This window comes from Carlito syrichta, unplaced genomic scaffold (genome assembly GCF_000164805.1).
Source record: "Carlito syrichta isolate Samal-C Ts95f unplaced genomic scaffold, Tarsius_syrichta-2.0.1 Scaffold131125, whole genome shotgun sequence".
Taxonomy (NCBI): Eukaryota; Metazoa; Chordata; class Mammalia; order Primates; family Tarsiidae; genus Carlito; species Carlito syrichta.
In genome coordinates this window covers 38764-53797 of record NW_007075221.1, presented here as the reverse complement: position 1 = coordinate 53797, position 15034 = coordinate 38764, and the positions used below count along the sequence as shown (strand labels likewise).

General features: G+C 59.4%; 1 protein-coding gene across 1 annotated transcript; it reads right to left on the bottom strand.

Annotated features, from left to right (window-relative positions):
• Positions 1-409: 409 nt before the first annotated feature.
• RASSF3 (Ras association domain family member 3) lies at positions 410-7387 on the bottom strand. The gene is made up of 4 exons (XM_008049269.1): positions 7286-7387; positions 4548-4773; positions 2573-2682; positions 410-559 (listed from the first exon to the last, which is right to left on the bottom strand). Exons 1-4 carry the CDS (start codon positions 7292-7294, stop codon positions 410-412), a joined length of 495 nt encoding a protein of 164 aa, XP_008047460.1. The 5' UTR covers positions 7295-7387.
• Positions 7388-15034: the final 7647 nt, after the last annotated feature.

Here is a 15034-nt window from a genome sequence, read left to right as displayed (position 1 = left end):
CTTGCCAACCCGTCCATAACCCCCACAGTCAAGTGCTCAGGCCTGGATTCCCGTGTCCTGAGGCACATGGCTCGATGCCTCCGACGTCCACCAAGAGCCGACAGGACAGGTGTTCAGCGCGATCCCGGTGAAGCTTTAGAAAATCACGTGCACAGCCTCGAGCTTCCTGTCCTCCTCCCACAATCAAAATAACCAAAGGGAAATTCGGGAAAAGACCCTGGCCCCAGAGTCCCTGCTTCCAAGCGTCCAGAGCGCTCCTGAGAGCCCGGGTCTCTGGGTCGCGGCACGGCAGCCAGGCTCGCGGTCCCGTCCCGGCCGCGGCACCGCTGGGGAACTAACCCTAGGGAGAGAGGGAGGCCCGGGCGCCGGCCAGGACACAGCCCCGGGGAAGGCCCTTGCAGTCGCTGGCCTAGCCCGGCTTCCACGCGCGGCCCAGGGCCTGTTCCAGCCCCTGCCGGTAGGCCGCGTAGCGCCGCTGCAGGTTCCTCAGCTGCTCGTCCTCCTCCTTGTCCAGGATGCGCAGGAAGTTCTGCAGCTCGGGGAGGCTGAAGGCTTCCCACTGTGGAGGACACAGAGAAACGCGCTGTCGTTCGGAGGCGGCACTCAGGAGGGTGGCGGCCACCCCAGCCCAGCCTCATGAGGCCTGGACCCCGGGCTGGGTGGGCCAGTCCCAAGCACCTCCACACCCAGCTCGGGTGCACCTCGCCGCCCTTCCACCCTATTTCAGGATGGGCTCCCCAAAGCCGGAGGCCCCTGAGTCCACAAGACGCGGCCGTTCCCCACCCGGTCTGACCCCAGAGGCAGGAGACACCGCCAGACGGCTCCATCTTCCCCAGAGCCCTGCTGGCTTTCACTCCCCACAGTCCATGTGTCACCTCTCCCTCAGCCACGCCATCCCCATCGGGCCCGCGGTCCTCCCTCTCTGCTGTCCTGGGCCGCCTCCACCCCCTGCTCCCGCCCCTCCTGCCTGGCTGCCCCATGCCTGGGCTCCCCACACAGAACACCCGTTGGCTTTGGCTGTTGGTTTGCTTTTTTGAGCCTCCCTCTGTCGCCCAGGCTGGAGCGCAGGGGCACGCTCACAGCTACCGCAGCCTCGACCTGCTGGGCTCCGGCAACCCTTCCACTTCAGCCTTCCAAACAGCTGGAACTAGACACGCGCTACCATGCCCAGCTAATGTATTGATTTATTGTAGAGACGAGGTCTCGCCAAGTGGCCCGGGCTGGTCACGAGCCCTTGGGATCAGGCAATCCTCTCGCCTCGACCTGCCAAAGTGCTGGGATGACAGGCATGAGCCACAAGCCTGGCCCAGAACACCCTTTGTAGCATGCAAATTTGGTTGAGACTCACTGGCTGGGCCTGGTGGTTCATGCCTGTCTTCCCGGCACTTTGACAGGTCGAGGCGGGAGGATTGCTTGAGGCCATGAGTTTGAGAGCAGCCTCAGAAACATAGCGAGACCTTCTTTTAAAAATGTGCAATTGAAAAAACGGCTCTGTTTTTAGACCAGACTGTGCTAATGTGTCTGGCTTCACCACCCAGGAAGGCTACCAGCTGCCAACCAGGGGCCTTCCTCACCCAGCTTTCTCCCCAAATGCGGCTCCTGACTTTCTTAAAAAGCCCCCAAACACCAAGATCAGAAGAAACTTCAAAAAGGTCTAAAATCACTGTGTTCCTGAAGCTCCCTGAATAAGTTGTAATTCGCATGTACAAAGCACGTCTACATACGTTTCTACTTGCGACACCAAACCGCCCTGTAAAGAGTTTAGTCCCAAATGACAGGTTTTACAACTGAGGCCGAACAATGGGACTGACCCAGGGTCATGCCCCCCACCAGGGCCAGGCATGGAGGTGGGGGGTGGGGAGGGTGGCCGCAGAGTCCTGCCGTCCTGACTTTCCACCCAGAACCCTGCGCTGTGGGCACTGCAAGGCGTCCTGCAGGGGCCCTCCTGCCACCTCCTGTTCCAGACAGATCTGCCCGAGGGCCATTTCCGAGCTGACCCGAGCCCAGGGTGTCTCGGTGCTTTTTTTTCTTCCACTGATCAGGCCAAAGCCGACCCTCCCCAGAGGGAACATGGCTGCGGACAGGCGGAAACACCCCTTCTCAGTCACAGCTGGCACAGCGGGGAAAGGAGTCTGGAGAGGCCCATGTCTCTCAGCGGCGTGAAGGATCGGGTGTCCTCCTGCTTCCCTCTAGGAGGGAGCTGGCCTGGAGACTCCGGTGAGCAGCGAGCATATGGAGAGTGTCACCTTTCAAAGCGCGGCCGGGTTAGGGTACTTTGGAAGTGGGAAGGGGCGAAAATGACTCTTTGGTCAGAGATCAAGTTGAGAAATCTGATTTCCCGTCTCTGGAAATCACAGGCCCACAGAATGTCATAAGAGAATTATACTGGGGGTGGACTCTGGGTTCGTTTCTGCACAGCCGAGACTTCTCTCTCCTCCCCTCCCCTCCCTGCTTTCGCTCTCCTCTCCTTGGGGGTCAGGTCACCAGACGACAGCCAGGAAGCAGGCCCAGTCGTCCCAGGTGGCTCAGCGCTGTCCCAGGTGGTTTAGCGCCGTCAAGAGCCATCACGTACCTCTCCGATTTCATGCTCACGGAGGACAAAGCTCAGCGAGTCTGTCCGGGGCCCGGCCACCAGGCGCAGGAAGAGCGGGTGTTCCCGGTCGGAGAGCTTGCAGGCATAGACTGGAAGGAAAAGGCAGCGTGAGGGCCGCTCCCGAGAGCGCGACAGCCCCCTCCTCTCGACCGACCCAGGCCACGGCCCCTTGGCCACCAGCCCCCTCATCCCGCCACCAGCCCCAGCGGATGAAACCCATCCCGCTGCGGGTCTATCTGCCTGGGCCCAGTGGTCCTCGACTAAGGAGGAGGGACTTTCAAGGACACGGCCCCCAGATAGCTGGCCGTTGGTTCTCCTCCCTGTAGAAAGCAAGAAACTGGCCGGGCTTGGTGGCTCAGCCTGTCATCCCAGCATTTTGGGAGGCCGAGGTGAGTGGATTGCCTGAACCCGTGCGTCTGAGACCAGCCCAGGCAACTTGGCGAAACCTCGTCTCTACAATAAATAAAAAAAATTAGCCGGCCATGGTAGTGCATGCCTTTAGTTCCAGCTACTTGGAAGGCTGAGGCGGAAGGATTGCTAGAGTCCAGCAAGTAACACTGGGGTGGCCATGAGCGTGCCACTGCACTCCAGCCTGGATGACGGAGTAAGACTCAGACTCAAAAAAAGAAAGAAAGAAAGAAGCCTTTAAAAGGGTCTAGACCTTCCTTAAGGACAATACAAATGTGTCACCCAGAGAGCAGGAGTCAGAGCTCCAAAGCAAAAGCCCCTGAGTGACGGACACGCAGCAGCACAAACAGGCCACCAGGCAGAACGCAAGCTCGGGCGGCTTCAAGGACAGCTCTGTGTGTCTCAGGCTTGACAGACAAGACAGACCCACAGACACGCATGTAAGAATGCTGCCCAAGCGCCCCCGTGATCCTGGTACTTCCAGGCACCATGCGTGGCAGGGGTGACGTCCTGGGGATGGGAACGTCCCCGCATGCCATGCGGAAGGACAGGGACCTGGCCGTTCACCCATACTCCCCAGGGTCCAGCCCAGGGTGTGTGTTGAAAACACGCGTGCGCACTCGGCAACTGGTCGTGCTTCTCCCTGGACGTTCTCTGGCAGGCAGATGGATTTCCTTCCACGGCCGCTCCAGGCATCCCCCAGAACAACCAGGAGGACTCACCAGAGCCCTACTGTCACGTCCCACCTCCAGCGACCGTGCTCAGTCCCCGAGGCCCTGCTGCCCACCATGGAGTCGTCGCTGCTCCCTGCTGGACCCGGCCATCTTAGCTTTAGGCTGCTCTCTACCTTCCCCTTCTATCCCTGAACGTGGTGTGGAGTTCGGACAGACAGACTCCTTGCCGGAATGTCAGTTCCTTGTTTTCTGTGCCTCTGGGGGCGGGGCCAAAATGTCCCTGTGCAATGCCGGCGAGACAAGCCAAGCCAAGGATCCCGAAGCACCTGGGCCGCCCTCTTCCGCGAGAAGGCTGGAATGCTCGACACACGTGACCTGACAGGACACACGCACTCGAGTCTCACAGACGAGCACGGGGCCGCCAAGCCACTCTGTGTGCCCATGCACACGTGTGGAGTGTGCTCGTGAAGATGCCAGCACAAAGGCATCCCTCTGTTTCAAAAGAGCATTAAAATCAAAGCCGGGGAAGCGGGGGACTGCCAGTAGTGGGAACCTGCCAGGGGAGGGGAGGGACACACCTCAGCAACAAGGGTGCCTGCATAATGAACACTTGTATACCTAACCCTGAATTAGAACCCACATCTTTAAAATTAAAAATTAAAAAAAAAAATCAAAGCTACTCACGTCTAAGAGGGCAACGAGAAACTGTCCCTGTCCTCAGCACACAGATGTCCAGCCCGGGCACACGGACAGCAGGCCTCAGCAAGCGCAGCCGGGACAGGGCTCACAGTGCCCCCGCCCCCAACGCCCCCGCGCGGCCCCCAGCTCAGGAGGACACAGGCCCGCAGAGGCAGAGCCCGCTGAGGCCGTACCTTGGTCTTCCCGGTGACAGCGCTTGTAAAGTGCGAACTTGGCGGGGCTCTCGGTCACCAGGAACTTCCTGAGCAGTGCCTCGATGACCTCAGCCACGGTGTTGGAGCTGCTGATGTGCAGGGTGTTCACACAGCTGCCGCCGGGGGCGGGCGTCCCGGGGCCCAAGGCCGCCCTGCACAGCTCTAGCTGCACCTTGATGAAGCCGGTGTAGACGCCATTGGAGTTCTGTAGTGGAGAAGGCCACACTCAGCCAGGCACGGGAGCACAGCGGGCGGGGACGCAGGGAGGTGGACACCGTGCTCCTGGCCTTCCCCCTGGGCCTCCGCAGCAGAACCGGCTAGAGCTTCCCCCAGGAACCACCCTGGAGGGCGGCGGATGCCCCTGCAAGGCGCCTCCAGAGGCAGAAAGAAAGAGGCCCCGACACCATGGCAACAGCGGTCCCCAGACTCGGCCCCAGCGCTATGAGCCCAAGGTCAGGCCTGAGTGCGAGGCTCAGTCCATGGGAGTGATGCTGGCCACACCAGAAAACTTGTGAGAGACGGGGGGTGCGTCCAGGCCACACATCAGAGGACCACACAGAGGGACGTCTCAGCTGGATCCCGAATACCTAAGTTGGCAGTCAGCGACGGAAACACAGGCTATGTTCATGCCTAGCCCTGTATACAAGATCATCACGCCTGCTTCAACTTTGTCTTTTCTTTAGACAGGGTCTCACTCTGTCACCCAGGCTGAAGTGCAGTGGCACCATCACAGCCCACTACAGCCTCCAATTCCTGGGCTTAAGCAATCCTCCCGCCTCAGCCTCCCGAGTAGGCAGAACCGCAGGCATACATGTCACTACACCTGGCTAATTTTTAAAGTTTTTGTAGAAATGGGGTTTCGCAAAACAAGCCTGTTGCCCAGACTGGTCTCAAACTCCTGGCCTCAAGCAATCCTCCACCTCCCAAAGTGCTGGGATTATAGGTGTGAGCCATTGCCCCCGGCTTGGCGTTATGGTTTTGTTTTGTTTTTTTGAGTCGGAGTCTCACTTCGTCACCCAGGCTGGAGGGCAGTGGTATGCACACAGCCACCCCAGCATCCACCCACTGGGCTCCGGCAATCCTTCTGCCTCAGCCTTCCAAGTAGCTGGAACTATAGGTACACACTACCATGCTAACTTTTGATTTATTGTAGAGATGAGACCTCGCCAAGTTGCCCGGGCTGGTCTCAAACCTGTGGGCTCAGACAGTCCTCTTACCTCGGCCTGCTTAAACTTTTTAATATGACATATATACCCGCAGAGGGTGAGATGCATGTCAGAAACCATCAGCAACAGTATTTTAAAAGAAATTCAGCCTACTCTATGAACTACTACTTGTTATAAACAATTTATGGCAGAATCACTATTTCTTAGTTGCCAAAAATAGCAATAATGGCCTTGTCTTCACTTTTCTTTGCATTCAGTATATTTAGAAGAGATTTATTGTGATGTTCTACTAAAATTATCATGTGTTACAGATAAATGCCACAGTTAAAGCGGAAAATCAAAAACTCTTTTATGGTCTATTATTTTTCACTCTTTCCACAAGATCAATTTACAATATTAATTCTTCTCTTTTTTTTCTTTTTTTTTTTTGAGTTGGAGTCTCGTTCTGTTGCCCAGACTGGAGTGCAGTGGCCACTCCCGGCCACCGCAGCCTCGACCTGCTGGGCTCCGGCGATCCTTCCGCCTCAGCCTTCCGAGTAGCCGGAATTACAGGCATGCGCCGCCACGCCCAGCTGAGTTTTTGATTTATTGTAGAGATGAGGTCTCGCTGCCCAGGCGGGTCTTGAACTCGTGGGCTCAGGCAATCTGCTCACCTCAGCTTCCCATTCTCCTCATTTTTATTTACAAAAAAGTATTGTACAACACTTCAGTTTTTTATCTTTGAAGCAATATGGAAACTTGTGACTATTTTCATTTCTGTGGGGAAAGAAAGAAAAAACAAAAAGCAATGGCAAGTGGAACTTTTTTCCTTAGATGAAAAATGTAGGCTGGGTGTAGTGGCTCACGCCTGTTATCCCAGCACCTTGGGAGGCTGAAGCGGGAGGATTCTTTGAGGCCAGGAGCTCAAGACAAGCCTGGGTGACATAGCAAGCCCTCGTATCTATGAAAAAAGCAAAAAATGAGCTGGGCATGGTGGTGCGTTCCTGTAATCCCAGTTACTCTGGAGGCTGAGGCAGAAGGATCACCCGCCCCAGGAGGTGGAGGCTGCCCTGTGATTGTGCGTGCCACTGCACTCCAGCTTGGGTGAGAGAGAGAGACTCAGCTCAAAAAAACAAAAACAAAAATAAAAAAGTTTAGTGTTTCACCTTTTTAAGGTGAACCCAGCAACTGATCGTTGAGACAAAGTGACTTCAAAACACAGATCTGGCGCAGGCGTTGGTGGTATAGTGGTGAGCATAGCTTCCAAAATACAGATCTGTGGTTCCAGCTCCTTGGAAGGCTGAGGCCAAGAATCGCCTGAGCCCAGCAGGTAGAGGCTGCAGTGGCCGTGGGCGTGCCACTGCCCTCCAGCCTGGGCAACAGAGTGAGGCTCCGACTCAAGAAAACCCAAAACACAGATTGGCTCTGAAGCTGCATAATCTCCTTTCCTGACCTTCCATGACCGCCCGTTTCTGACCATGTGCTCCAGACTTTAGAAACACAGAGACCGCAGGACCACGCCTTCCATCCGTCTTTGGACAGGCGCCGGCCCAGACACGTTCTGGTGCTTACCAAGGTCATCTTCAGCTTGTCGGTGACAGCCGAGTTGTATTTGTGAACTTTCTCTTGGATTTCCTCTCTGCTGAGGTAAGAGCAGGCTTCCTTCTCCTTCTCCACATCCTGGAAGGAAGACAAGCCACGGCGCACGTGAGCAGGCCCAGGGGAGATGCAGGTCGGTGGGACCCCGCCACGCTGCGCACAAGGACGGCCCGGTGCACGGCGCCTCCACACGGGTTCCTCTCTCTCTCCCGCCCTCCGTCTCATCCCCTTCCCTTCTTCTCCCCCCCGCCCTTTTCTCCTCCTCTCCCTCTCTCTCCTTCTGTCTCCCCCCTTTCCCCACCCACCAATCACAGTTCTTCTTCCAGCCTCTCGTTTCCCCAGGGAACACAGCAAATAAAACTAATTTGTCAGCAGCCAGAAGCGGCGTGTCATTAAATATCACTTTGCAAAACTGTCTGCTAAACTTCCCTTCTGCAAAAGCAGCATTCCCCGGGGAGCCTGCTGGAGGGGCCGCTTCTATCCCCAAGGATGCTCAGCGACACATCCCACAAGTTTCTTGCCAGCAAACGCAACTGGCCCTGTGGTCTCACAGCTTGACAACTGGCAGCCGCAAATAAATGTTCACTGGCACTCCTCCCCAGCGGCGCTGCCCACCGGCCTGTCCGGCTGCACACAATGGCCAGAGGGCACTCACCATCCAGACAAGCCCCCAGGCCAAGAGCCGGGCAGCCACACTGCCCTCCTGCCGCAGCCCTGCCCCACCCCAAGGGGGCACACCAATAAACCCTCTTCCCCGCCCCCGGAAGAATTCAGTGCCTTACTGTCTGAGGTGCTCGCCAGGGTGACATCACACAGGGGCTGGTGTGTGGCCCCCACGGTGGGCCTCGTCACCCTGACCACGCTGCCATGCCAAGCACCCAATGCAGGGCACGCAGGGCAGCGCCCCACTCCCAGACGGAGCACGCCCTAGAAGGAAAAGGTCGCCCATGGTCACCAGCTCCAGCCCTGAGAGGCCAGGCCTCTCCCAGCAGCGAGCCACCGTGTGCGCCCAGCACCTAGTGTCACAGGTGAGGACAGTGGGATGTGTGGAGTCCGGCAGATGGTCCAGGGACAGCCGCGCTCACTAAGTACTAATCCAGGTCCCCTACAGTGCCGCCACTAAGTCCAATCAGTCCCCAAGGTTCTGGCATGGGGACACATTTGAAACTTAAAGAAGGGTCTGGGTCTGGTGGCTCACGCCGGTTATGTCAGCACTTTCGGAGGCCAAGGTGAGAGGACTGCCTGAGCCCAGAAGTTCGAGACCGGCGTGGGGAATGTGGCGAGACCTCATCTCTTCAATAAATCAAAAAATTAGCCGGGCATCGTGGCACAGGCCTGTAGCTCCAGCTATCTGGAAGGCTGAGGCAGAAGGATCTCCTGAGCCCAACAGGTTGAGGCTGCAGTGGCCGTGAGCGTGCCACTGCACTCCAGCCTGGGGACAGAGTGAGACCCTGACTCCAAAAGAAAAAAATACACAGAACATCAGTGAGAGCCACAGTCTCTAGGAATACAGTCATCTTCGCAGGAAAAAAGAGAGGAAAAATGAAACCCACAAGGACAGTGGCCACAGCAGGTGAAAGGAAGACTCCAGGAGAGCCAAGTGGGCACCCCGGCCTCCTCACCGGAGCTGGTCATTGCCCAGGACAGGGACGGTGGCGGGTGGGGCTGTGAACCACCTGCCGGTTACTGATCTTGGCAGGGGGAGGTTGCCACGCCCAGGCTTGGGTTGGTCACTGGGTGAGACAAGGCATCTTTCCAGTCAGTTCCGCTGTGTGGTCCCCAGACCCTCCTGCGGGCCCTGAGGAAGAGTTCTCCCCGTCAACTGCCAACCCCGCTCGCCCCCTCTAACCTGACGGCGGCTCTGGGCTCACTTCCACTCCCAGGCGGGACACCCACAAACCCTCTCAGAAGGGACACCCCGACCTCACAGACACCCAGGGTCCTCAGGCAGCATGTGACCCCTCGGACACAACTGCTCTCTGCAAGAACGCGCCCGGCGGCTCTGGGCGAGGGGTTGACTGTCCGTCCTCTCCCGGCGGACCTTCCGGAACGAAAACGGAGGGACCGCACGATCGCTCAGAAGAGGGCAGGAAGCCGAGCAGGCCCGGCCCTCCCTTCAGCTCAGCCTCGTGGCAGTGCGTGGACTGTGGGCACGTGGACTGCGAGCACGCGGACTGCAGCTTCCACGTCCTCAGGACCGAAGCCACGGCTCTGCCTCACTCCCGCTGTGTGACCAAAGCCCAGCTGCTCAACCTCTCTGGCCTCTGCTGTCTCATCTCTGTGAAATGTGCAGAGCGACACCTAACTGCATGCATGTCAGGAAGCGGCAACACCAGCCGTTATTCAACTGAGTACCGAGTGCCAGCTGGTGCCAGCCCCGTGCCAAGCGCCCACAGCTGGGAGACGGTCCCGGCCCCGCCTCTCCGCCCTCTGCTGGCTGGCGGCCTCATCCCGTTTGTCTTGCTCTCCGCCCCGACCGTTCACGGGGCTTTCGGGTTGTTGGGGGCGGTTTTTTGAGCATCACAGAGCTCCTTAAGAGGTAGAGCTGGGCCGGGCGTCGTGGCTCAGCCTGTCATCCCAGCACTCGGAGGCCGAGGCGAGGGGATTGCCTGAGCCCGGGGTTTGAGACCAGCCCGGGCAACTTGGCCAGACCTCGTCTCTACAATAAACCACAAAAACTACCTGGGTGTGGTGGTGCAGCCTGTGGTTCCGGTAACTTGGAGGGCTCGCCAGAGCCCAGCAGGTCGAGGCTGTGGTGGCCGTGAGTGAGCCACTGCGCTCCAGCCTGGGCAACAGTGAGACTCAGACTCAAAAAAAAAAGTACAGTTATTGGCTTTTTACCAAAAAAAAAAAAAAAAAAAAAGGCAAACATTCTCTGACTGGGAGGGGACGCTCCATGCACAGTGCCCGATGGCAGGGGTGTGGCAGACACCCTCCGCTGGGGGCGGGGGAGGGGCCCTCACGCCCTCACACCCTCACTCTTACGGAGCAAACCTGGCAAGCGGCAGGTGCTTTCTCCAGGGTGGCCGATTCCAGTCCTGACTCCCGCATCCCCTCGCGTTTGTCTGGTGTCCTGCTGGTGTTCCCACGGGCTGGGGCCCCCGTGTAGCACTGCCACGCGGAACAGACAGAGCAAGCTCCAGCCAGGAACACCCAGGCTGGAGTGCAGTGGCACGACCACAGCTCGCTGCAGCCTCGACACCACGTGCAGAGTAGACACCGCGCGCCCTCCACACTGGGCAGCCCCGTCCTTGGCGCCGTGGGTCGGTGGAGACGGGACTCAGGGCTGCTCGAGCCGGCTGAGCCTGGCGGTGAGTCCGGGGCCTCCCAGGCCCTGTGCCAGCGAGGACCTCACACAACACCGCAGACCCGACCGCAGAGGACACCTTCGCTGAAGAGAGCCAGGGAGGGCCTCCGGGCACACCCAGTTCGCCCTGAAGCCCGGGGTGCGTGCCCGCAACTTGCCCAGCCAGGCTCAGAAGTGTGAGCTGTCTCACACTTCCGAGATGTCTCAGGTGTGCCGGGTGGAGACCCGGTCAGGAACACGGAAGGAAGGAGGCCGCGGTGAACTGGCCCGCAGAGCCCAGGAGGGTGTTCCCGTGGGGGCACCGCCTGTCCACCCCTGTGAGGTCATGCGAGCTGGGCTGCGTTGACATGCGACGTGGGTCTGATGCTTTCACATTCAGAGCCTCTAAGACATGAGCCGGCAGAGAGGCCGGCCAAGCGCTTCCCGGGTAAAGACCAGCACAGCTGACACGCACGGGGCTCGCCGCGGCGCATCCCTCAGAGGGAGATGGCACCAGGCTCTCTGTCAGAGCAGCCCGAGCCTGCAGGCCACGAGCCGACCTGGAGACGGACACTGTCCTGACACCGCGCACCGAGGCTGCGATGGGCGAGACCCAGCATGAAAAGCCCACGGAGGAACCGTGCGAACAGGATGTTCAAGAGGAAAGACAACTGTTCTGGAGTGAACACAATTCTGGTTTCTCTTTGTTTTTAGTCACGGTCTCACTCTGTCACCCAGGTTGGAGTGCGACGGCACGATTACGGCTCCCTGCAGCCTCGGCCTCCTGGGCTCAGGCGATCCTCCTGCCTCAGCCTCCCGTGTAGCTGGGACTACAGAAGTGCACACCATGCCTGGGTTACTATTTTTTAAAAAATATCTTGTAGAGACGAGGTCTTGCTATGTTGCCCAGGCTGGTCTGGAACCCCTGGACTCAAGAGATCCTCTCGCCTCAGCCTCCCAAAGTGCTAGGATGACAGGCGTGGGCCAGTGCGCCCCATCCCAGTCCTACTTGTGAGACAACAGCCAAGAGACCGGCAGAGGGGAGTCTAGGTGGGTGTTTTAGAGGGCTTCTGAAAAGCAGACGACGAAAATAGAACGAGGCAGCGGCCTTATAAGGACGGAGTGCCAAAGAGCCTTTGCTCAGACACAGCACACGAAAGGAAAATGGGCAGGAGAGAGAGGGGAGGACGCCTGAGGCCAAACGCGGCAGGATGGAGAGGGCAGGACGCCCAGGGCCCACAGGGCGGGAGAGAGGGGGCGGGACCCCCCAGGCCCAACGGGGCAGGAGTGAGAGGGCAGGACGCCCGAGCCCCTCCCTGCTGCCCTGAGCCCCCGGCCTCACCCCGCCCCGGCCCTCACCGGACAGCGCAGGCTCCACCTCCCCGCCAGCACCACGCATCCCTTGTGATCCCCCGTATCGAAGACCCACCCCACCCAGGAAGGTGTCCTGACCACAAGAGCCCTGCCACCTCCCCAGCCCAGCCCTCAAGTCAGACTTTGCATCCAGGGCATCTTCTGTGGCTTGCCGCTTCCTGTGTGCACTCCCATTTTTTGGGTTTTGTTGTTGTTGTTTTGAGATACGGTCTCGCTCTGCCACCCAGGCTGGAGTGCAGGGGCATGATCACAGCTCACTGCAGCCCTGAACTCCAGGTCCAACAATCCTCCTGCCTCAGCCTCCGCAGTGGCTGGCACTACAGGCATGCACCACTTCGCCTGCCTAGCCTATTTTTGTAGAGATGGGGTCTCGCTATGTTGCCCAGGCTGGTCTCGAACTGCTGGCCTCAAATGCTCCTCCCGCCTTGGCCTCCCAAAGCTCTGAGGTCACAGGCATGAGCCACTGTGCTCGGCCTGTTTCTGCTTCTCAAGCACCGGATCGCGTTTTCACATCTCTCACTCCCAGAATCGTGTGCTAGAACTCGCTCGAGCTGGCCTCTGATCTGCCCGTAGAGCCGCGGCGGCAAGACTGCCTGGGCAACCCATCCTCTGGGACAGCTCACTGACCTCACGGAGGTTTTTTGTTCTCCTCTCACAACAGAATGAATCCAGAGGCACACAAAAGGCCTCTGTAACCCCAGACACAGAGCTGTCCACGCCTGTCACCCACGTGCGTCTTCAAAGCGCACGAGCCCTGTGAAGCCTGCCCCCTGGGCCAGCACACCCGGCAGCCCGGCAGGCACGGCCCCGCCTGCTCACAGATTAGCCGGCTGCCATGCGCACCAAGGCCTGCCCGGGCCCCTGACCTCACTGTGTAAAGCCCCTGCCACCAGCCACCAGACCCTACACGGCTGTACTTTCAAGCGCAGGGAACGTGCCAGCAGCCAGCCAGCCGCCCGCGTGTCCGTGGAGCGGATGGGAGAGGGCCCGCCCTGAGGCATGCCTGATCACACCGGGCCTTCCAGAACCCAGGCAGGCGCATTTCAGAGGGGGTCAACCAAGGTGCTGCGCGCTGCTGAGAGGCGACTCACTTCCCGACGGGTTTAACTTCCTTCGGAGGCAAGGCAAGCGAGGCCAGAAAGGAGGGTCGACAAGAAGCCTCCCAGCCACACAGCCACGTCCAGCTCACCAGGCCCAGCCACCAGGAATGCAGCCAGGGTGGGAGAGCCCTCCTGGCTCGGCTGTCCTCCCTGGTGGGGTCCTGAGTTTTCCTTTTTCCTTTTTTTTCAGAGACAGCGTCTCGCTATGTTGCCCAGGTTGGGCTGAGCGCCTGGGCTCAGGCGACCCTCCCGCCTCTGCCTCCCCAAGTGTTGGGATACAGGCGTGAGCCACTGTGCCGGCTGCCTCCGCGGAACTTTTGAACCTCGGTGGTAAGGGGAGGTTCCGAGAAAGGCAACGCACAGGCTGGAGGTGGGCCCGGCAGGAAGCAGGAGGAGGTGCGCGGGGGCACCTGGGCGGTGGGCTGGCCCACCAGCAGCAGGAGCCCGGAGTCAGGGCAGGGGCGGGAGCCTGCGTGCAGGAAAACCAGTCGTGTCTGCAGACTGCCACTCGCAGGGGCACGCTTGCCCACGGCGGCTGGGCCTTCCTCCTTCCAGCTGGGAGCCTCCAAGGGCCCTTCGAGGGTCAAGCGGCCTTCCAAGCACAGCCCGGCCTTTGAAGGGTCAAACGGGCTTATCGAGAGAGCCGTCATGAAGGCAGGATGGAGGGGAGTGCAGGAGACCGGGGCGGACTGGATCCCTGGGAACTGGAGCGCCATAAGGCAATTTAACCCCGTGCAGCCCTCTTCGAGGCTTTCACGTTGGTCTGCTTTTTTAAATGCCCCTGGTCTGTAGGGAGGCTGGAAGGACAGTGGATTCTCTCCCTGCTTCTCCTGGCACCACTGTCTCTGGCGACAGAGTGAGACTCCAACTCCAAAAAAAAAAAAAAAGGCAGGGCTGAAATACTATAAGTGTCCGGTCTGGCCCTTCCGCCTGGGGCGGGACCAGGTGAGGAAAGCTTCCCTGGGGCCCCATCCTCAGGTCTCCCCAGAGGCCCGGCCCTGCGCTGGGTGTGTCTGAGCCTGAAGCTTCCTCCTGCCAAGGAGGCGAAAGGGCCTGGGGTGATCAGGAGGTAGGTCAGAGCAGTCCAAACAAAACCAGTGGGGCAGCTTTTTTTTCCAATTAAAAGAAGTGTTCTGGGCACACAGCTGCCGAGACGTACGGGGTCTGAGTGACATGGTGACACAGGCACACGAGGTGATCACTGCGTCGGGCAGCAGGTGTCCACCAACAAGAGCGGCTGCTGAGAACGGTCTCCACAGAACCTCTCGGCCTCGGCCGAGTCAGAGGGCATTGGCAGGGTGTCGGGAGCATTTGGGCCAGCCAGAAGGCTGGGAAGGGCAGAGGGGCCACAGAGACCAGAAGAGGAGGGCAAAGAGGCAGAGCCCTGCAGGGAGGACTGGGAGGAAGACCCCCCCTTCTGTGGCGAGGGCAGGGAGGAAGACCCCTTCTGCGGGGAGGGGCAGGGAAGCAGAGCACTGCAGGGAGGGGCCAGGGCCTGGTGCCCAGCCCACCTCACTGACCCAGCAGGGCCACCTGGCACCAGCCCACACCTGCCTGGGAGGGTTCAGGCACCGCCTAAGAGGAACACTTGACCTTGGTCACCGGGAGAGAGGGAACAGTTCCCTGGGCTGGCCTCCCGCCCCGCCCCTTTTCTGGGCCCTCATCCAAAACCAACCCAGGCGGAATCAGCCAACCCCAGGCTGGGGAAGGGAGGGGGGAGGCGAGGGGCAGCAGGTCCCGCCTCACAGCCGGCTCGGACCCTCAGCCAGCCCGGGAAGTGGGTGCTGTTGCCCCAACTCTGCAAACAGCAAAGGAGGGTTAGTTTGTCTGAGGACGCCAGTTTGGACAGCCGAGCTTCCTACTGGAGCTCCCTGGTCAAAGCCAACAAAGCCAAGCGAGTGAAAGGAAGAGGAAAGACCAGGACAGGGACGGTGGGCTCATGCTGGGACCCTCACATGGCCC

Coding starts and splice junctions, on each gene's coding strand:
- RASSF3 (XM_008049269.1), bottom strand. Junction 2,683..4,547: donor CTGTCACCGGGAAGACCAAG/GTACGGCCTCAG, acceptor TTTTCCTTCCAG/TCTATGCCTGCAAGCTCTCC. Junction 560..2,572: donor GTGAGCATGAAATCGGAGAG/GTACGTGATGGC, acceptor TGTCCTCCACAG/TGGGAAGCCTTCAGCCTCCC.